Raw genomic sequence first — 22368 nt, forward strand, 5'->3', positions numbered from 1 at the left:
CGCACGCGGGGCAGCGCACGGTCGGCCCGGCCTCCCGGCCTCGCGCGGTGCGACCTGCCGTAAGGCAGCCGTAAGGCAGCCCCGCGCCGTCGCGACCCTGCCGTGCGCCGCGGGAGCGCGGGGACGTGGGCCATGGCGCCCTGGCGGGCCCGCAGCGGAGCGCTCCGCCCGCCTCTGTGCCGCGCCTTCGCGGGTCGCGGCTGGCAGCTCGCCCCCGAGCGCGGCGCGCGGTGCAGGGAAGCGGCGCCGAGCCGGGTGAGCGGGGTTCCCGGGACGCTGCGCCGAGAGCGGGCACCGCCGGCGCGCCGGGCCGGGCCGCCTGTGCCCCCGCACGCCTGCGTCAGCTGAGCCCCGGGGAGGGACGTCCGGAGCCCGCGCGGCCTCACGCGCGGGCGGCGGAGCGTGGGGAGGCGCCCCGGGCCCCCGAGCCCCCCGGTGTCGCGTCTCAACGGCCGGCGCCTCGTGCCCCGGGCGCTGTGCGGAATCCGCGCTGGGGCGGCGCTCGCCGTTAGCACCTGGGTTCCCCGACGACAACGGTTTCTTCTGCTTAAAGAGCTCTTGCTGTGCTCAGCCTGCATTTTTCTGTTCGTTTTTGTCTGTGTTTTGGCCTCGTTAAGGTTATTAGTGCTTTTTTTCAAGCGATGGCAAACTTTGTCACCGTGTTTTGTGGACCTTCGCGGTGAACGGACTTTCTTCTTTGGAAACTGTGTGCGCGCATCTTACCGGCTAAAGAGCCACAAAGATTTAGTGTTCAAGGACACCAAATGGTTTAGCAGCAAAGAATGGCAAGCAGTCTTTATAAATCGTCCTTTTTTGGGGAAGGATGTTTTGTTTCCGTGCGTGGTCGGCCTTTATTCCACCTGTGACATGAAAATGTGCGCGTGGAATGGGCTGTTGATAAAGGACTTAAACAAAGCACACGAACACTAACACTGGATTTGCTAACAGGCTGAAGAGGGAGGCTGGAAAGCCTGGCTTAAACAATGAGGAAGGATAAGGAAACAGCCAGTGGCGAATTCCAAAATGCGCCTGGCTGTACATTTTCATTTCTTTTGGTCCGTTGTGATGAACATTGGTTTATAAATGTGGCTTTGAGGTTCTGTCTGATTTAGGTTAGACAAGAAGGTACCAGGGCACCTGGTCCCCCCAACGCTGGGCCTTCACTCAGTTCCCTGTTACAGGAGTCGCAGCTCCACCTCTGTTCCTAGGACACAGAAACCTACCCACACCTCCGTCTTTGGGCAGAAACATACTGAACAGGTATGTGAACATGCTCTGGGAGGGCAAATGACCTCAGTCTTACCGTGCGTGGGTCTGACGGTGAAGAACAGCTGTCTGGTCCAGGGGCGAGGAAGCCAGTGCCGCACACCTGCTGCCCTGCCCGCCGCAGCTGTGGAGCTGATGATTGTGATGCTGCCAAGAGTGGAGCCAGACCTTGCCCAGTTTTCTAGCATTGTGACTTGTGTTGTTTTTTTCAGGACGTGTGCCCCATTATTCTAGATACTATATGGATGTAAAAGGACGGCTCTTACCTCAGGGCACTTTGTGTTTACTCTGTGTTGGGCCCCGTCTTTGTACTTCCTGAGCCATGGCTTGTTCTCCAGGTAATTAAATTCCTGCAGCACAGAGAGATTGTTGTCTTTCCAACTTTGATTTTAAATATTAGCTCTTCTTAAAAGAGACAGGTTGTATAAACATTTTGTTTTCTCTATCGAAACTTATTTTAATCCTGGATGTCTAGTTCATCCTGTCTATTTTTCATTAATTCTTGGCCCTCCACCTGAGGGAGACCTGCTTTCAGGACCTACACAGTTTATTCCCTTCTCTGATCCCTGGGTACCAGTTTTTAATAGAAAAATATTATAGAACTTAGAATGAGGGACCACTTTCCTTCCAAATCCAACTTAAACACTCAGCACTGAAATTCAGTGTTCTCTTGCTACTTCTTACCTGCTTATTCCTTAATTATGTGGTTTACATCATTGGTTTTCAAACGTGTCTGCACATTTTGAATCATCTGGAAGACTTTAAAAACCCCGGGGACCCAGCCCTGGGATTCTGATGTGATTGCTCTGGAATGCAGCCTGGGCGCCAGGATCTTTACTTATTTATTTTCTTGGTTTGTCTATTTTTCCCCCCTCCTAGGTTTATTGAGGTGTAACATCAGGATGTTAAGGGCGAATCTAGTAAGAGAACCGCTGATTACATTATACGCATTAATATTTGCTTCTCCTGAATTTCACTAACATTTATGATAATAGTTAACATTTACTGAGCACTTGCACACACTGTTCTAAGTGCTGTTCACACGTTCACTTATTTGATCCTCTGAATTCTATGAAGTCCATGCCTTTATCTTCCCCATTTTATAGATGAGAAAACTTAGGCACAGGAAGATTGAATGATTTTCTCAAGAACATAATGCTTGCATATAAGGAATATACATGTTACAGGTACTATATCCAGAGGATAATGAATTAAAATTTTTCTTTTAGTAATTCTTGAATCAAAGAAACAGGCCCTCAGCATGGATAGGTAGTATTTACAAACAACAAATAACGGAGCTACTGATCTCATATTTTGCTTACATTTTTATTTAGGAGAATGCTCTTCAAACCCCCAACTGTAGATTCAAACTAAATATCATAAGGAGGAAGTTGAAACTCAAGATAAATGAGAAACTGGTAAGAGAACTAGTCGTAGGATTTAAAGGTAACATGGATATTTCTAGTATTTAAAAGGTTTGCTTACAATAAATAAGAAATTAAAACTGGGGCAGGAAGACTTTAAAAACCATTTTTAACTCCATTATCAATTATAAAGATGAGGAAATTAGAACCCAAAGAGGTAAAGTGACTTAGTTGGTGTTACACAGCAGATTGAGGACTGACTCGGAAGTTTTCCCAGTGTTCTAATGTTACCGAATGCTTTTTCTTCATCTAGTAAAATGAGTGCGTGTTTTCCCTTTATTCTGTTAACGTGGAGAATTACATTAACTTATCGTTACTTATGGTAAATTTAAAACGTACAAAGATAGAAGATAGAATAATATAAAGAATTGCTCTGTATCTAATACCCTGCTTCTACAGTTACCTACTCATGGCTGTTTATTTCACCTTTACTCTCATCCCGTTTCTCTTCCCATATAATTTCTGGCAAATATCAGACATTGTATTCCATTTGTAAATATTTCAGTATGTATCTTAGAAAGATAAGGACTTTAAAAAGCTATGTAAACATAATACCATTGTCATACCTAAAATATTATAATTCCTCAATTCCAGCAAATGTCCAATGTTCAGATTGCTGAACATTGAAACTGTTTTCTTTTACAGTTTGTTTTATCAGGATCCAAAAAAGGTCTACACATTATTTCTCCTTTAATCTGTATGATTTGACTCCATTCTCTTCCTTTTTTAAAGCAGTTTATTTGGGGTCGGGGGAATGGATGTGCCCTTTAGAAATTCCCACTGTCTGGATTTTACTGATTGTATTCCCGAGGTGTAATTTAAGATGTTCTCTGGCCTGTGTGTTTCCTGCACATTGACAACTGCATTGTAGACAGAGCCTTGAACACATTCGTATTTGACTTTATTTTTTTTAAAATTTTTATTGGGGAACAATGTGTTTCTCTCCAAGGTCCATCAGCTCCAAGTCTTCCTTCAATCTAGTTGTGGAGGGCGCAGCTCAGCTCCAAGTCCAGTCACCGTTTTCAATCTTTAGTTGTAGGAGGCGCAGCCCACCATCCCATGCGGGAATTGAACCAGCAACCTTGTTGCTGAGAGCTCGCGCTCTAACCACCTGAGCCATCCTGCCGCCCCATCATATTTGACTTTTTTTTTTTTAAAGATTTTATTGGGGAAGGGGAACAGGACTTTATTGGGGAACAGTGTGTACTCCCAGGCCTTTTTTCCAAGTCAAGTTGTCCTTTCAATCTTAGTTGTGGAGGGTGCCGTTCAGCTTCAAGTTGTTGTCCTTTCAGTCTTAGTTGTGGGGGGCGCAGCTCAGCTCCAGGTTCAGTTGCCGTTGCTAGTTGCAGGGGGCACAGCCCACCATCCCTTGTGGGAGTCGAACCCGCAACCTTGTGGTTGAGAGGATGCGTTCTAACCAACTGAGCCATCCGGGAGCTCAGCGGAAGCTCAGCTCAAGGTGCCGTGTTCAATCTTAGTTGCAGGGGGCACAGCCCACCATCCCTTGTGGGACTCGAGGAGTTGAACTGGCAACTGGTGGTTGAGAGCCCACTGGCCCCTGTGGGAATCGAACCGGCAGCCTCTGGAGTTAGGAGCACAGAGCTCTAACTGCCTGAGCCACCGGGCTGGCCCTCATATTTAACTTTTTTGAGACGGCTGCCTCCTTGGTGGCGTGTTCTTCCATGGGGAGTGATTTTCTGATGTTGAACCAACCTTGCACTCCTGGTATAAAGCCAGCTTGGTTCTGATGAATGGGAGGCTGGCAACCCCAGCCCTCCAGGAGTAAAGGCTTTTGGTTTCCATCTCAGAGGAGTCAGGACTGTAGGCCTGGAGACACCAGCACAAACACTAAATCTCTCCAACTCTTGTTTCTCTCATCATTGCCTGTCAGTTTCCCCAGAAGCTGGCAGTGAAACCTTAACTCAGAGAAGAGCTTTGTGTTATGTACAGGCTCTTCTGGGAAGGGGGGGGCGCTGGGGAAAGGTCTCCTGCTACAAATCCTGGCTTGTAGAAGGAGAGGCCCCCGGGAGGGGTGTGCTGGGCGAGCTCAGGAGCCTGTGGGAACGCAGAAGGGATGGGAGCCAGGCTGGGCCACAGAGCTGGACTCAGTGTGGGGCTGCCTCACCCGGCAGTTTGCAGTAAACAAGAAGAAAGGGGTTACCAGACACAGTAATGAAAGCTCAATCGGACCAGTAGGAACAGGCATGGTCCTCACGTGGCCAGGGGAGAACTGGCAGGCTGCTTGCCCGCGGCCTGTTGGGTTCTAGCATGTCTTCCCGCCTGCAAGTCTGCCTGCCCCATACGCCTCCCTGCCACCCCCCGTCTAAGCATTAGCTGTGTCTGCTCTAAGAACCATACCTGTTGGTGATTATTCACACGTCAAAGGGACTCTTCCTTTTGCAGAAGGACTTTTTCCTCCTGCAAGTCCCTTCTCCCTTTTTAGCATGGCATTTCTTGGGTGAACGACAGTGTACGTTTATAGCGAGTGTGGAGGACCTGTGTCTGCCACCGCTGAGAGAAGGTCTCTGCCATTTTAATGGGAACTGAGGGTGATGGGTGGGGTTGGTTTACAGAGCTCACCCGGAAAGGAACTAAGACTTGTGGAAAAGAGCCGAGCCCCCGGGGCGCCTCTCTGAGCTTGCTTTGTGATGTGTGGGTAGCTCGAAAAAGCCATGAATTGTTGGTCTGGCTCCTTTCCTGGTAGGGAACCTGTCAGAAGAGAAAATGGGCATAGTTCTAGAATGTGGTCACAGGTAAACATGCATATTCAGGATGGAATCTGCCCTTGCCCCTTGCTGCTGGCAGAGTTGACACCTGGAAGGGCTGTTCTGCTGGCAAGAGGGAAGGAGCCTTATCTTGTTAGGAAGGTCCGCAGCCGATGGCTGGCTCTGCACCCACTGGCTTCTTTGTGGGACTCACCTTCAGTTTCAAAGAATATCTAAATATCACAGATGCAGAGGCTGTGGGGAGAAGTCCAGAAATATTTGCAGGAAAGTAGGATTCTTAAAAGTGCTTTTGTTAATAAGCAAACAAACAGGAAGATGTGGTGATCGGATATTGTTCTTAGAATAGAATGATGGATAAAATGTTAAAGGTCTGTAGATTATGGTCCTGCCTTTACTTCCGAAAAAGGATTCTTACATCAGTCTAGTTTGAAATCAGTAGATTTCATGAGTAGCAGTTTCAGGTCTTAAGTAGCAGACGGGATGTCTGTCTGTCTGCCATCGGGGCCCTATCATTTTCACGCAGGAAGGAAGGAAGACTTCAATCCCTTTTGTGCGAGTTGCTGGCTTCTCATCTGGAACTTTCCACTTTGGCTGTGCCTCTTCCAGCCCAACTTGACTTCCCAATGACACTGAGAGACACTCTAGAAGTACAGACAAAAGTAAAGATGATTCAATACAAAGGTGTTTGGGGCTGGCCTGGTGTCTCAGGCGGTTGGAGCTCCATGTTCCTAACTCTTGAGGGCTGCCAGTTCGATTCCTACATGGGCCAGTGGGCTCTCAACCACAAAGTTGCCAGTTCAACGCCTCGAGTCCCGCAAGGGATGGTGGGCAGCGCCCCCTGCAACTAATATTGAACACAGCACCTTGAGCTGAGCTGCCGCTGAGCTCTGGCATGGCACAGTTACAAGGTTGCCAGTTCAACTTGCATGGCACAGTTACAAGGTTGCCGGTTCAACTCTAGCAAGGGATGGTGGGTTGCACCCCCTGAAACTAGCAATGGCCACTGGACCTGGAGCTGAGCTGCACCCTCCACAACTAAGACTGAAAGGACTACAACTTGACTTGGAAAAAAGGTCCTGGAAGAACACACTGTTCCCCAATAAAGTCCTGTTCCCCATCAAAAAAAATACAAAGGTGTTTGATTCTGCAAGAGTGAAATAGTCATGCTGAACTAGTCAGTGGGGTGCAGCAGTCCAGTGGGGTGTGAACGGTGTCATCTGCAACCTGCAGCAGCGGTGACCGAGCAGGTGACAGCTGTGTCTGGACTTCCCCCCCTCTCCCTGCCGTCCCTTTCTGCGGTCGGTCAGCCTGGCTCCCCACTTGCCCTGCAGCTCTGACCTGCCCACCGGCACCAATGCCTCCCTGTTCTCCCACCACGTGGAAGGCATGGTTCTGGGAGCTCAGGGGAACACTTAGAAACCCGTCATGGGCTAGCAGTTACGTAAATACTCTTGAGGGCAGTGACTTCTGCTGGCCCAAAACTCCTGAACTTTCTGATGATAGTTCATCAAGAATTGCCGTATCTCGTTCAACTTTGGTGGGTGTCTCTCCACCAAACGTTCATATAAACCCAGCTTTTTGAAGGTGAAGTGGATTTTAATTGACTATCGAGCTGTACTTCATTTGTAGTAAAATGAATACACCCATGTTAAGTGTACTTCTAATGAGTTTTGACAAATGTGTAAATCTTTGCAGTCCCTGACCCAGTAAGATCAAGGCTGTCACTCCAGCCCCCTCACCCCGCCAACTGTTGACTTAGTTATTTTCTCCAGCAGCGGAATCACGTGGTCTGTCCTGGTGGTGCCTGGCTCTCTGCTCTGTGTATTGTTTTGCGTTCCATCGTGTGGCATGGCATGATCAGTGGCCCACCCTGTCTGGTCCTGGGCAGTGTTGTACTTGTTCTGGGAGGGAGGGCTCGTGGGAGGAACTCCCGTTCTTGGAGGTGGAGGTCACGTTCGGTAGAGCTTGCTTTTTAAACAATAAGTATAAGAGACTTGAACTGTATTTTTCCTCCCTGAGTTTTGGTGACATCAATCCTTTAAAAGGCAAATGGAAACCTGGTCTTTTGATTACTCAACTGATCTGCTAAATTTAATAACAGGTTTATTGAAATCCAATTTACATTCAGTAAAACTCACTCCTGACAAACTAGCCCTCAGCACAGTTCAAGACAGAGCGCGTTTTCATCGCCCTGGAAAGTTCCTTTGTAGCTGGCCCAGCCCCTGCCTTTCCCACAGGCTCTTATAAACAGCCATGCACACGCTTGAGAGTGGCCTTTTGACTACCGTGATGCATTTGCGGTCCATCCGTGTTATCTGTACTCCCTAAGGCTGAGTAGTATCGGTGTCGATGCACCATACTTTGGTTTCCCAGTCACTGGTGGGAGAACATTTGGGCTGTTTCCAGACTTTGGCCGTATAAAAACAAAGCCACTTTAAACAGTTACATGCAGGTTTTTGTGTGAACATACATATTGATTCGTCTTGGCTGAGTAACCTATAAAATGTTTCATTTTATAGTGACTGCAACCTCTTTTCCCAAGTGGCTGTAGCATTTCGCATTTCCATGGGCCATGTATAAGAGCTCGATTGTCTCACGTCCTTGACGGCACTTGGTTTTGTCAGATGTTTTTGTTTTGTGTTTTTAGCCATATCAGTAGGTGTGTGGTAGTATCTCACTGTGGTTTTGATTTGCATTTCCCCGATGACTAATGATGTTGAGCATGTATTTATGTGCTTATTTGCATCTGTATATCTTTGGAGAAACTTTTATGTAGGTATTTTGCCCATTTTTCAATTGGATTGTCTGTTTTCTTATCGAGCTTTGAGAAATCTATGTAGTCTGGAAACAGGTCCTCCTCCAGATTAGCATGTAGTTTCTCCCAGGCTATGACTCGTCTTTTCACTTTCTTAATAGTGTCTGTGGGAGATCAGACGGTTTTAACTTCGGTGAACTCACGTTCATCTATTTTTTGTTTTATGGATTGTGTTTTTGGTTTTGTATTAAAGAAATCTTTGCCTAATCTAAGGTCGTACAATTTTCTACTGTATTTTAGAAATTTCATAGTTTTAGATTCAGGTCTTTGATCCATTTTGAGTTAATTTTTGTACATGGTGCAAAATAGGGGTTCTTGTTTTGCATTAGGGTGTCGAATTGCCCCAGCAGCAGTGTTGAATGTGTTAGGTAGCCCTGATGTCAATAGTGTTTATTACAGTTCTTTTGACCTGGACGTTGCTGGCACAGAATCTTCCAAAGAGGGTGCTAACGAGAAGGGCCTCTCATAAATCTGGACTGTTCATTTTGTAACACTGGAGAGTCATTTAGTTGTATGCTTACCCCACGCCTTTTGTTGAAGGTCTCAAGATCCTGCCCTCCACGGAAATCTTGCCATGACTGGATAGGACCCCCAGATAAATACTCAAACCTTCGACCTGTCCACTTTCACATCCCTGAAGACGAATCACCATCGGAGCAAAAGCTGAGAGAATTAAGACAGGAAACACAAGAATGGAACCAACAGTTCTGGGCAAACCAGAACTTGACTTTTCGTAAGGTAACTTTCTGTTTCCGATCAGAATGAGGAATGATACCGTTGGCCACTGGGGGTGCTTAGCCTTAGCATTCGCTTTGCCTTTCAGGTACAGCAGATTTTGTTCAGTGTCTTTTCCTTATAACACTGATGAGTGAGATGCCGCAGGTTCTTAACTCTTACTTCTATCAATTAGCTGATGGTAACGTTGGTTTAGTTATGTAGACATCATTTCACCAAAGTCCAAGAACCTATGGACAACTTCCTGCATTTGGTGGTATCTCATCCATCCCACCCCCTGCCCATACATGTACATGTATGAGGTGTGACAATTAAGTTTGCAAACTTGTTGCAACGATGTTGCTAACCTTTTTTTGATATCAGAGGGGTTATTCATTATGAATTTGTACCAACTGGACAAACAGTTAACCAAGTTGACTATTTGGAAGTGCTGAAAAGGCTGCGTGAATTTTCGCCAACAATTTATGGCTCTTGCGTCTTGAGAAAACACCAGCTCACACGGCACTGTTTGTGAAGGAGTTTTTAGCCAGTAAACAAATAACTATTGGAACACCCTCCTACTCACCTGATCTGGCCCCCAATGACTTCTTTCTTTACTCGAAGATAAAGGAAATATGGAAAGGAAGACATTTTGATGACATTTAGGACATCAAGGGTAATACAATGACAGCTCTGATGGCCATTCCAGAAAAAGAGTTCCAAAATTGCTTTGAAGGGTGGACTGGGCGCTGCCGTCAGTGCATAGCTTCCCAGGGGAGTACTTCAAAGGTGACCGTAGTGATATTCAGGAATGAGATGTGTAGCACTTTCTCTAGGATGAGTTCGCGAACTTCATTGTCCAACCTCCTATGTACTATGGGAATATGCGTATAACTTTAAAATTGATCATTCACAGAAACACAAATCTTGAGACTTTCCTGCAAGTGAAGGGCATATAGAGCCAGAACCAGAACTGTGTGTTATATGTGTATAGAAGAGTGTGTGTTTGTGGAAATGGGGCTCTCTGTGACATGTTGTTCTTTCCGAGGATTTAGAATTCTTAACAGCACACTCATAAATAAATTATATGAGAAAGAAGTATAAATATTCTAATCGAGAAAAAAAGCATTTACGTTCTATGTTCATCCATTTGGGCAGGCTAAGTCAAATGGAGTGTATTTATGTTATTCTGGGGATTTATAAACAAACAGTGCCTCCCAAAGTTTAGTACACATCTCCTTTCAAATCCTATTTCAAGCATGAAACTTTTAACTGAATTCAGATGGTTTGAAACAGGCTTTGAGAGGCCACTTCTCAGGAAGCCCACACCCAGACTTCCGCCGAGTACTGTGAGCTGTGGCCTAATCAGGCAGGAACGGGAAGGCGAAACTTCCCGTTTCACAGGAGAAACTTGTCTGATAGTTATCTTCTTTCAGGAAAAAGAAGAATTTATTCATTCAAGACTACAAGCTAAAGGCCTGGGACTGAGAGCTGAGACAGGTTAGTTCATTTGTTCTTTTTCTGCTAACATGTTTTTGTTTGAGTAACTAGCTACATGAGGCCATAAAAAGAAAGGATGTTGTGACAGGTGCTCTGAGGCGTGCTCATCACGGCCCCTTTGCGACAGGTGCTCTGAGGGTGTGCTCAGTGGCACATTGTCTGCCTTCCCCCTGCTCCCTCCTCTCTTTTGGGTGAAGTGAGGCTTCCGGTGTTTCTAGTCATTCTGATTGACGACCTCCCTTGACCTTTGGACTTGTGTCCCGGGGTCCAATGGCTCCTGCCACCCCTCTCCCACACAAGCTCCTCTGGCTGTTTTCCTGACCTCAGTTCCTGGGGCATGCCCCATGAGCCTGGGGCATCATCCTTAGGGGCTGTCTCCCACCTTCATGTCTCCTGCGTGAAACATCGCTCAGCTGTGCTGCCCTTTAACCATGGCTTTAGTTCAGCCCTTTCATTCTTGTCTATTACAGTAACTTCCTAACTGGTTCTTTGGCCTCCAACCTCTAAATAGTGTCAGCTAGCCATTTCTGTACAGGGCTACATGGTAAGTACTTTAGTCCTTGTGGGTCCTCGGGGTCCATGTTTGATCGGCTCAGCTCTGCTGTTGTATGAAAGTAGCCACAGGAAATAGGAACGTCAGGGTGGGGATGTGTCCCGATAAAGCACTATTTGCAGTGCAGGTGGTGGCCTGCTTGGGCCTCAGGAGTAGTCTGTCAGCCCCTCTGTGAGTCTGTCCATTCATTCTATGCTGCTCTGCCAAACCCAAATCTGACAGTTGCCACCAGCTTACATTTTAGCCCCACCCCCTCCCAACACTCCGTTATAGGGTGACAGCTGCGCCCCTTCCCTGCCCAGCTCCCCTCTTTCATGTCTTGGTCCCCATGCCGTCCACTAGATGTGCCAGAGATGCCGCACTGTGTTCCCTTCCCTCTGCCTTCCGTGCTGGCCTTTCTTCTGGACAAAACACCCGTCATCATTTTCTCTCAGTGTATGCCTGAGTAACGTTCCATACTGTTTGTGAAACGGACGTCTGCTGTCAGAACACTGTTCCGACGGAGAATCCGAAGCCAGGTCTGCATTGGGCTAACGCACAGGGATGGAGTCACAGCTCACAAGTTCATGTCCTGCTGGGGCTGGGGGCTGGGGGCTGTGATTAATCCTTTTCCCATGCCATCTGTTTTATTTCCCACGGCGACCAATGGCACAAAGACATTTACAGATGAGGGCAAGTCATTTCAACAAAACTACACAGTGAGTGAGTGGAGGGGTGGGCCTAGCTTCTGACCTGGAGAGTTGGGCTCCAAGGGCCTGCCCGACCACCGTGGCTCTCAGCTCACCCCAAGCTGTTCTTGCCAGGCAAGGCCTCGGGCTGCGTGGGCCACAGACGCTGCAGCCCTTAGGTAGCATGCGCCAGTGTGACGTCAGGAGCAGGTGGGGTGGGGGCTTCCTGCTGTGGGAGTGCTCTGGAGACAGACCCTCTCCTAACAGACGGGAGGGGTTGTTGTGAATCTTATTAACATCACAGAGTTCTATTGATGGCATTACTAAGTAGTGAAGGGCCACCTGAGATGTAAAAATTAATTTGGTAATAAAACCGGAAAGTGTGTATTGTGGATACACACTTGAAGGGAGGGGCCCGCTCTGTCACCTGTTTAAGCCATTACCAGGCTGCAGTGACAGCAGTGAGGAGGGGAGGTAAGCAGGTTTGTCACCTCGGGGCCAGAATGCACCGTGATACATGAATGTAGGGGTCACGCAGAACTGAGGGGAGAGGAGGCTTGTCTCATAAATGATGTTGGAGGAACTAATACTTTGGGCCCAAAAGTAATTTAGATTCATACTCCCTATAATACAAATTTATTCCAAATGGATCGAAAAGTTAATTATTAAAAATCAATCATTTATGGATTAAAAAGTTCAATACTCAGTTCCTACTGGTAGAAAGTCTAGAGGAACAATGATATTCTCAGCTTGACAGTAAAGGGAGAGAGATTCAGGAGCATGAAAACTGACCATGGCTGTGGGTTGGGACTCCTGGACCTGTTTTTCTATAAAGGAGAGTTTGCTGAGGGGACACAGAGGTGGCTCAGCCCAGGACCAGCTGTGGCCTGCACTCAGACACTGGCACCAAAGGGAACCCAGGACATGCTGTCTCCTTGTTTCAGCCCCTCTCTGCCCCACCGCTTCAGTCTTCTCTGCTGTAAACAGGCCTCAGATTACCTCCCAAGTTCGAGGCTCTCCCCAGGTGGTCTGTCCAGTGGGATAGTGTCCCTAGATAGCAGAGGCCCAGAGGTTGAATGAGCGTGGCTGCTACCATGGAAACGGGCGCTGGCGGCAGTACAAGGGCAGAGCCCAGCAAACCAGACGGCTGGGCAACAAAGGGGTCAGCAACCGTGAACAGAAGATTAGGGGTGTTTGCGGCAGAGATGAAGGGGCAGGGCAGTCTGGACTTGATAAAAAGCCTAACAGATGTGCAAAAATAGCAGAACACCTGTAGATGCACAGCATGACTTTAAGAAGAAAAGTTACTCAAAGTCTAGATTGCACAGTGTGAATTACAGCAGAGCCGGGCATCATTCTCTGCTTATGGATTCACGGGGGTGTTTGTGGTGAGTGGCTCAGTGCTGGTGGGGCAAGTGGACAGTACACTGCTCGTAGATGTTGGTGGCAGTAGAAAATGTCCTGCCCTTTTCCAGGATTTAGCTGCATGTAGTACACATATGCCAAGAAGCAGGGGATTTATGGCCACAGAACAGCTAAGAATTTATTCTAGAGGCAAATATGAGAAGAGCTCCCTGTGTGTTCCTTGTAGCATCATTTTTCATTGCAGCAAAATGGGGACCATCTCAGTGCCCAGCAGTGGCAGCTTGGATGAGGCTGTTCCCTCATCCTGGCTGTTCCCTGCAATGTTCTGCAGCAAACAGCAGAAGGCCAGGACTTCACATTAACTCTTGTGTGGGAGGAGTCTGGCGTCTGCGTGTTCGTGCGGTGGGGACGAACATGGGGTGCCATGGGGTGGCCTCCGTTAAGCCAGCTGGCGCTTCTGAAACGCCCGCCGGGGGCCAGCGCTGTGTAAGGAGTTGGAGTGGTCTGCCTGGATGTCTTATGAGGCTCGGGCAGCGTGGGAGGGAGGTCACGCTCTGGGTGCTTCCACCTTATGCCGAGCGTCAGCCTGGGGGCATGGGGGCAAGACCCGAAGCTGCCGATGGTACGGCCTGTCCTTATGATAACTCTGGGGCTTCGGGGCTTCTGCCCGCAGTGTTAGCAAGTGGGCGCTTCTGTGCCAGGTCCCGTGCCAGCCGCCGCCCTGGCTCGACCTCACGTCGTCTCAGAGCGGCTTGTGAGGTGTGCTGCTGTGCCCCACGTTCTCGACAGGAGAGAAGCCGCAGCACCGTCCAGGTGGAGCCGCTCGGTGCTGTGCTGGGAGGACACCTTGCCCTTCAGTTCCTCACGCAGTGCTGAGGCTGGAGATGGGGGCTAGGAAGCTTACTGGGGTGCACACAGCCCGGGGCTTCGTTCCTGGGCCCTCGCCTGCTCTAGCCCCCCTCTCCCGCCCTCTCCTGGCCTGTGACGACTTTCTCCCCTTTCTCTGCCCTGAGGGTTCCTGTCAGGCCTTTGGCATCATTCCCCTCCTTCCTCTCCTTGGGCAGCAAGTCGTTCCCTTTCTTGTCCCACTTAGCATCCATTCATTCATTGATCTGAGATATTTACAAACAGCAGCTGTGGTGCCCCAGGCGCCAGGCCAGGGGGCCGTGAGGAGCTTGCCTTCTGATGTGGGGCTGGAGTGTGACCAGCAGACGGGTCAAAACCGGGAACATGGCACATCTTTCCATTGTAGGTCTTCTTTCCTTTCTTTCAACTACGTTTTGTAGTTTTCAGTGTACAAGTCTTCCACTTCCTCTATTCTTTATTCCGAAGTCTTTTATTCTTTTTGATGTTATTATAAATAGAATTTTTTTTTTAATTTCATTTTCAGATTGTTTATTGCTGGTGTATAGAAATACAGTTGACGTGTATATTGATCCTGTATCCTGCAGACTTGCTAAATTCATTTCTTACATCAATAGTTGTTTGTGAATTCCTTTCCCTAAGTATTAATGTTTAAGTTGAAATTTATTTTCAGGCCAAAAAGCAACATTGAACGCAGAAGAAATGGCTGAGTTTTACAAGGAATTTTTAAATAAAAATTTTCAGAAGCACATGCATTATAACAGGTAGGTGTTTTCTTTTCTCCTCAAAATTTGAGTGTCACATCCACATTGGATAGGATTATTTTCTTATCTGAATTTAATGACATCCGTGTTTACATGAAAGGGAGAGGTTGCTGTAAACTTAGTATTTGCACTTTTCAATAAGATTGGCAGCCTCAAGTTATTTGTGTGGCAGCCCCAGAGCAGGTGGCACCCATAATGCTTGGACAGTGGATTCCAGAGAGCCCCTCCCACTGAACTGGGCTCCTTGGAGAATTGTGGTTGGGGTAGGAACAGCACAGGATGAGCTGACGTCGGGTGTCTGAGAGCAGGGAGGCTCGGAGGCCAGCAGGGTCCTGGGAAGGCAGCCTGGGAGCCAGTAGAGGGTTCCATGGGCCCGGGAGCGAGTCATGTCCGCCACACAAAGAAAATGACTGCAGTGGACTAAAATGCATGAGGTACATGAATGTCTTTGCCATCATAACGATCCTGACAGGATTGTTGTCACCTCTGTGGATTCCTGGGCAGCCACTCGTTATTCTGAGAATTGGCAAATGAAGGAGACTCCAAAGGGTGCCCTCCTACCCTGCCTCCGCTGTCCTGACTGCACTTCTGGGTGACCACGTGAAGGGGCGCTGGTCGCTGTAGATGACAGCTAGTGCAGGCCTGAGGGAGTGGGAGGATTTCCTTTCCCTATGAGTCATGGGTCTTGGTAGGAAAGCTGAACGGGACCTTCTGGTGGACGCGCCAGGCCGGCCGCAGCTGACCGTCCTGTGTCTTCACACCGCCCAAGGTGGGGCGGCTGCCATTGGGCCTGACATGGAGGCGGAACACGGAGCACTGCCGGGGAGTTACTCTCACCACAGAGTAGGACTGTATGTGGTCAGCACCCCCAATCTACCAACAGTTTACAGGGAAAGGGCAGACGGTGCGTGGGGGCGGTGAGGGGTCTGTAGGAGCCCATGTTTAAAATGATGGCCTGAGGATGCAATCCCAGAATGTTGGAAAGTCTGTAGAACAAGTGATGTAGTTTCAACAAGGAACTGGAATTTTTAAAAAAACACATAGGGGGAACTGTTACAGATTAAGAGAGGCTTTCTTGCAATGTGTAGACCTTGTTTGGAGCCTGATTCAGACAAACCACCTGTACAAAGGCATTTTTGACAGAGGAAATGGAAAAGTGACTGTAGATTAGTTTGTCTTGGTAAGTTATTCATTGTATCAGATGTAATGATGGTGTTTTTAAAAAAAAGTTTGAACGATCCTGGTGTGTGTTTCCAGGTGAAATGATAGAATATGATATTTGAGATTTGCTTTGCCATGTGACAGTGATGACGTCGGCCCCGGCAGGTGAGGCAGGAGCTAGAGCTTGGTGGCAATGGCCGAGGCTGGATGGACCCCGGAGGGTAACAGAATGCTGGTGCTGCCATGTGTCACTCGGAGCCAGTGGGCTGTTGAGTCAAGCCAGTGTTAATCATATTTTTGTCGACCTTTGGTTTCTGGTGGGGACATGGCGTTGGCACCATGCGTCATGCTGGGTACGCTGTGTGGCACTCAGAGGCAGTGAACCAGCCTCACCCACCCAAGCTCAGGCAGGACTGGGGCCTCAGCGCCCCTCACTCTGTCCTGTCCTGCTTTCCCTCTGGAAACAGGAAAAGCTTAGTTTGCCTTTTCCCTTCGACTTTGTCACATCAAGTTGTCTGGGTGGAGTGGAACCGGGCTTCTCCTTAACAGAAGAACCTTAATCTGGATGGGATACTTTTATTTTTTTCTGGAAGCCTTTCTTATTTGTTCAGGGCACTGCTTCCTATTTATAGCATCACCTAAGTGGATAGAAATGTAAAGATCGTTCTCATTTGGAAAGGGGTTTCTGTCTAGCCTTGCAAAGGCTCCAGAAAACATTTTTTACCTCTGGCTGTTGCTTCTTTCAAGCCCTTGGTCATTCTCCTTCCTTCTGTACTGAGAGCCAGTAAAGCTCTGGAGTCCAGTCTGGGATAGAAGTTCCACGTTCATGTATCAGCTCGTTTGCTGAAAAGCACTGCACTCGGGTCTCAGCTTCCAAGGGCTTAGCATGAGAGTCTGGAGTGTGTTCCGCGGTGGAACTTGACACGCTTTGCCCACTCAGCTGCCGGACGAGTTTGCAAGTTTCAGCATGTTCTGTAAGTCACTCAGGCCAGCGAGCCTGTGACTGAACTCCACCCCAGCATTTGTATGAGAAGCTGGGGAATTCTCTCTCTAGAGACACAAATACGTCATCTAGAAAAAGAGGGCGTGGAGCTTTATGATGTCGGCCCCTGTGAGGAATTAGCTTCTCAGGATGGAGTGCTTTTGTCACATGCTTCTTATGCATATAAGTTGCCAGCATCAAAGAGCCAGCATGCTCCCGCCCCTATCACTCAACAGTTGTGCCCCCAAGAATGCCACTGGACTGCAGGGACGCCCCAGGCCTGAGGGCTCTTTTGAAGTCCTCTAGCAAAAACCAAAGGAGGGTTGTGGTGGCCTCCAGGAGTGGGAAGAGGGTCTCGGGGTGCACGGGGCCTTCCTCTCTGCCTGATGAAAAGCCAGGTAGAGGCAAGGAGGGCTTTTCTGGACAGTTTAGCTTTACTGAGGGCAGAGGAAGGGAGAGACAGGGAAGAGGTGGGGGAGGAATCAGGGACGTGCCACTCACCTCCAACACTTGGCTGTCAGTTCTCCGTTACCGTTACCGGCAGAGTGTTCCATGTGCTTATCTGTTCCTCCATAGAGACTGGTACAAGCGTAATTTTGCCATCACCTTCTTCATGGGAAAAGTGGCCCTGGAGAGGATTTGGAGCAAGCTGAGACTGAAACAAAAGAAGTTTAGCGATTAGAACCCACCCTGACCCACCCACCGTGAACCAAGCTTCCATGAGAAGGGCTGGTCTAGGAATGCATTTTCTGAGGGATCTAAAAACCTGTAAGTGACCTGAGCCCCTCACCTTTATGGGGGTCCCCTGGCTTATGTCATTGCAGGGTGGGCTGGGACAATGTGGATCCTGGTGCACCGTGGGCCACGTGGCTCTGCCCTACTGGATGCCAAGCTGGCTCTTGGTCACGGAAGTGATGTTAAATAGAACCCAGGCACCATTTGCTGTTTTTTTGTTTTTGAATGATACCAATTTACAAGTGAACAATATAAAAATATTAATAAAACTTCACCTGAAAAATTTGACTTCACGGTGGGAATGATTTGGAAGCTCCCTGCAGTGTTACCAGGACCTCACGTGACCACTGAGCCTGAATTATCTGAGACCTGATGAAATGCAGCTGCCCTGGGGCCGCTCACACATACAGGTGTGAAAGCAAGTGTGGCTCCTGTCAGAGACCGCAGGTGACAGCAGAGGCACCTGCGTTTACTGCAGTAAGGTAGGGCCTCGGTTTCCAAAGTTTCCCCGAACAGCTTGCTACTGGCTCATGTCCCTCTGTTTAAATTCTTTCAAAATCAGCATTAGTTGAAGTAGAATCCATGGTTATGAAATGTTGAGGCCCTTCGTACTGCATCCTGGAGCTGTGCGGCATGGGGGGGTCAGGCCTGCACGAGGGACGCCTCCCTTAGCAGCCAGGCCATGTCTGTAGCGTGTCCTGTGAAGATAGACCAGATATGTGGAATTCACCAAAAGCCACGGACAGACAGTTCTTATTCCAAAATGAGGCAATAGAGTTGTAAGACTGGATTTTTTCTGTGGCTTCTAAATATCTGTCTGAAGATGATCAAGGAGAAATTCCAGAAACCAGAGGAAGCACTTCAACCCCACTGAGGCCTGCAGGAGCTGTGCGATGAATGAGGGTGAGCGTGAGAACGTACAGTGCGTGCCCAGCGCCGCACGCTGCCAAGCGCCATCTTTCCCAGAGAACAGTGCCCTGGGTCAGGCATGCTCCTTGGTCTGTTAGCCCAGGTTCTGTTAACAAAGGACCCCGGAGAGGAGCCCATGCATCCAAGAGTGTGCAACATGGTTTCACGGAAACACCACTGTATCATCCACTGCACTGCTGCTGCTACAGACTCTCAGCCTGCCCCCAGCATGTGTGACTCTGTGCGTCCGCAGGGAAATGAGGAAGAAGCGCTAACCGGCTGGGGTTGGCGCAGACGGGGCCCTTGGTTCTGTGTGGGCAAGCCCAGAAGACATGAACTGTTGCCGAGCTTTTAACTCCTGCTCTCCTCCCGTCAAATTCAGCGACTGACTGAGGTCATCTAAAGATCGTCTTCTCCCTGGATAATGTGGGGTTGGAATAAACGGCAAATTCCAGTGCTAGCGACTCTAATTCTTTTTGTACATCAGTCCGTAAGCGAGTTTGACGGTGATTTCCCGCAGTAACAGCAAAGTGGGTTGTCTTTTGGAAGGAAAGTTGTTGCTCAGGAAAGCGGGTTTTCTTGTGGGTGGTAAAGACGTGTGTGCGGGTGCTTGCTGCGTCATGACAAACTGTTCAAGCTACATTACGTTACATGTGACACGTCACTCCTTGTGACGGCAGAGGGAGAACATGAAAAGTGCAACGTGTTTTGTGACTTCTGACTACTGAGCAGCCACGCAGGGTGTGCTATGAAGAAGGAGCCTTTTCAAAAGCAGGGGTGTCCTGAATCCCACTGGGCATGTTGGGATTATGTTGTCCCAGGTTGGTGGCCCAGCGTTTGGATGGCTAGTGTACCAAATCCCTGAGCAGATGGATTCTGCCATCAACTGGTGGCTTGGGACCCACAACCAGTATTTACAGTGTACAAGAGATTTTACCAACCACAGCCTTTCTTGGCAGCTTTCCGAATTTTCCTGCTGAGATCCTCGGCTCCTAGAGGCAAACCTTGGGATTTCAAGGAACAGCAACTTACTCAAATGAGTTCTGGTCAAGGGTGGGAGGCAGGTAACAGTTAGAAGCTAGAGATCTTCAGAAGCGGACAGCCCAGGCGCCCTGCAGCAGGAAAGCCCAAGAACCCGGGACCGTGGCTTTCCATCGGCCAGCTGCCTCCTTCCAACAGTGCGCTGGGCCTTGGGCAGGTCCCTTGTCTTGGGGCAGAGTGACCGAGGTGACGTGTGCCATGCAGTCTTGAGGCTCTTAGCCCTACCAGAGCCCCTCAGCTCTGAGGCTACAGAGACACTACCTCCAAGGATGTTTTTTGAAAGGGTGACTTTCAAAGCACATATGTTCTATATTCAGACAAAGGAAAGCGTCAAGTGGTTCTTTGTAAAAATTGTAAAAAAAAAAAAGTGAAGCTTCCTTTGACGATTGTCTCTAGAAGGAGCAGTGCCCCACAGTGAGCTTCCTGGGCTCAGAGGGGATGTAGGGGTAGCTGTGTCCTGCCCTCACAGCAATGGGAGGGTGGCTGAGGGCCCGGGCCGCAGCACCTGTGACGTCCAGGGTCCAGAGTCCCAAATGGTTCTATGTTGTCTCGGCTTCACGTCAGTTACGGAATTAGACCCCGGGGATTTGCAGAGGAGTTTTAGCAACTGAGGACCTAAGTGTAGTGGAAATCTCAGTAACCTGTATATCGTCCTTTTGGAGTCACAATTTCATGCCAGAAAGTTTGACTGACTCGTGGTGCTGACTTGCAGGTTCTTAGATGCCCTCTGTGAATTACCGAGAAATGACAGTGCTATTTTCCTTCAACATTTACAATGAAATGATGGTAGCAAGCATTCCTTTAAGTCACACATAAATGCAAGTAAATTGTAAGCAAGATTATTTTGACCCTAACATTTGTAGCCCAGTTAAGAATGTATTAGGTTGTTTTGGGGGCAGCGGTTGGCTCAGCTGGTTAGAGCGCGGTGCTCCTAGCAACAAGGTAGCCAGTTCGATCCCCACACGGGCCACTGTGAGCTGCGCCTCCACAACTAGACTGAAAACAATGACTTGACTTGGAGCTGATGGCTCCTGGGAAAACACACTTAAAATTTTTAAAAATTTTTAAAAAAGAATGTATTAGGTTGTTTTAAGACGACTCTGTCACAGCCATATTCAACTAAAGTATTTTCGTGGACTTTGAAATAATTACATAAGAAAGGTTACTCAGTGATGTATTTTATACTGCTTTTCCCAGAAAACATCTGTGATAAAATTTAATGCTCCTATTTTCTGAACTAAAAAGTAAAATAAAATTGAGTCTCTTTCCCCCTCTGTGTGTTGAGTGCTGTTTATGGACATTGGTTTTTCAATTGCTCATATTCACTCAAAAAAGGAGAACCCAGGGGTGGCCATCAGATGTGCCGTGAGGACTCATCACTGACGATGCATCTGATCGCAACGTCTGTCCTTGTTTTGTTTTAATCCTGATACTCCATTGGAGAAGCCTGCCTCTGGGAGGCACTGAGGCGTCTTCAGAGCATGACTGCACTGGAGCAGCGTTCCAAGCCGCCGGCCTGTGTCAGGCCTCAGCTTCCGGTTGTAACGCCACACACCTGGCAGAGCTCCGGAGGGGTTCGATATGAGGGGCGGGGTTCCACGTGACGGGCTAGGGACGGTGTCTGGCGCTTGCCCACACAAATGCTGAAATTACAGTGACTAGTAATGCCCTTCCCAGGGCTGGTTCCTGAGTGCCACAGGCCTCTGCAGGGAAAGGTGACCCGAAGCCAGTCCTGTCGGGAGGGAGCAGAGAGCCACCAGCACCGGCCAGGAGGGGAAGAGGACATGCCTTGGGCGTCTTCCTGTCCCATCACTCTCGGCACATGGGACCTTCAGGAATGGACTGTGCAGTCCCAGAGGTCTCTCCTGTTACCCCTCCCCGAATGTCTACACTCGCACTGGCTCTGGGCCTGCAGCCTCACACCCAGCTCTTCGAACAAACAAAATTGCATCTCCAGCTGCAAAGAGGCTTTGCTCAGGCATCGGGCCGCGTTGGCTGTGGCCTTGTGAGTTCTAATCCTCAGTCCCTCCACGGCCACAGCTGCGACTAGCCCTCCTGGCCAGCCCTTGGGGCTGTTCCCACTGCGAGGGCAGCGGCTGTCTGTGCCAGAGGCCTCACAGCGGAGGAGGGCCCCACACACAGCTCTCCTCAGGTTCTGCAAATTCTCAGACTACTTTCCACAGCCGATTAGTGGGGAACCCCAGAACTCCGGGGAAGTGTGTGGTACAGTTTTGGGGTTGATGGGTTTTTCTGTTTTTAAAACCACATGGAGCCATATTCTGACATTTTGATAGTGCCTCAGGTGAGAAGATTGGAACAGTGCGGGAGGAGCAGGCTGCACGGGAACAGCCTTCCTTATGGAGAGTCCGTTTTCCCAGGAGAGGCTGGGGGTTTGGGCGTCCTCAGCGCTTTTTCCTCCTCTGCGAGACGCGTCTGTTAGAGGTTGCTGAGTCCTGTTAGGCTCTCCTTCGGACTCCATCACACCGGCATAGTGTTTTATTTCCAAGTAATTGCCTTTTAGCAACGTACATGCCTTCTGAATGTGTGCTCTAGCACTTTGTTTCTTCCCAGGGTTTGCGTCATTGTGCCAGGTGCGTTTCATAACCATCAGCGGGTCGTCCTTCGGCCCGTACAGCAGAGAGCTCGTTGGAGCAGCAGCTGCCCGGGGGGGCCTTCTTGTGGGGCCCTGGGCTTGTGCTTCCTCCCACTGGCCAGCTGAATGCTGCGTGTCCCTGAAGGGAGTGGCAGAGTGGGGTAGTTCAAATGGCACCATTCATGCACCCTGCTCTCTGCTGGGTGCGGGGCTGCATGTAGATGGTTTCTTGTTGCTTATGTCCTTAAGTGTCACCTGCAGACGTGTTTCCCCTTTATATGGGCGGCA

The 22368-nt window shown here is 49.0% G+C and overlaps 1 protein-coding gene across 2 annotated transcripts; it reads left to right on the top strand.

Annotated features, from left to right (window-relative positions):
• Positions 1-83: 83 nt before the first annotated feature.
• On the top strand, positions 84-20763 carry COA8 (cytochrome c oxidase assembly factor 8). 2 transcript variants are annotated; one of them, XR_013993468.1, is made up of 6 exons: positions 94-255; positions 8772-8969; positions 10382-10445; positions 14569-14659; positions 17379-17570; positions 18361-20763. XR_013993468.1 is itself a non-coding variant. In XM_081050367.1 (5 exons), the coding sequence occupies exons 1-5, from the start codon at positions 133-135 to the stop codon at positions 17482-17484; spliced, it is 582 nt and encodes a 193-aa protein (XP_080906493.1). In that variant the 5' UTR covers positions 84-132; the 3' UTR covers positions 17485-17820. The 2 variants fall into 2 exon arrangements, 1 of the variants encoding a protein (XP_080906493.1); XM_081050367.1 differs by lacking the exon at positions 18361-20763 and having other exon boundaries at positions 84-255; positions 17379-17820.
• The last annotated feature ends 1605 nt before the right edge of the window (positions 20764-22368 follow it).

The sequence above is a fragment of the Rhinolophus hipposideros genome (assembly GCF_964194185.1).
Source record: "Rhinolophus hipposideros genome assembly, chromosome: 5".
Taxonomy (NCBI): Eukaryota; Metazoa; Chordata; class Mammalia; order Chiroptera; family Rhinolophidae; genus Rhinolophus; species Rhinolophus hipposideros.

Bases quoted from the DNA above. Each gene is read 5' to 3' on its own strand.
- COA8 (XM_081050367.1), top strand. From the start codon at position 133: ATGGCGCCCTGGCGGGCCCGCAGCGGAGCGCTCCGCCCGCCTCTGTGC. The intron at 8,970-10,381 runs GTAACTTTCTGT...ATCTTCTTTCAG, and splicing joins AGAACTTGACTTTTCGTAAG to GAAAAAGAAGAATTTATTCA. The intron at 14,660-17,378 runs GTAGGTGTTTTC...GTTCCTCCATAG, and splicing joins AAGCACATGCATTATAACAG to AGACTGGTACAAGCGTAATT.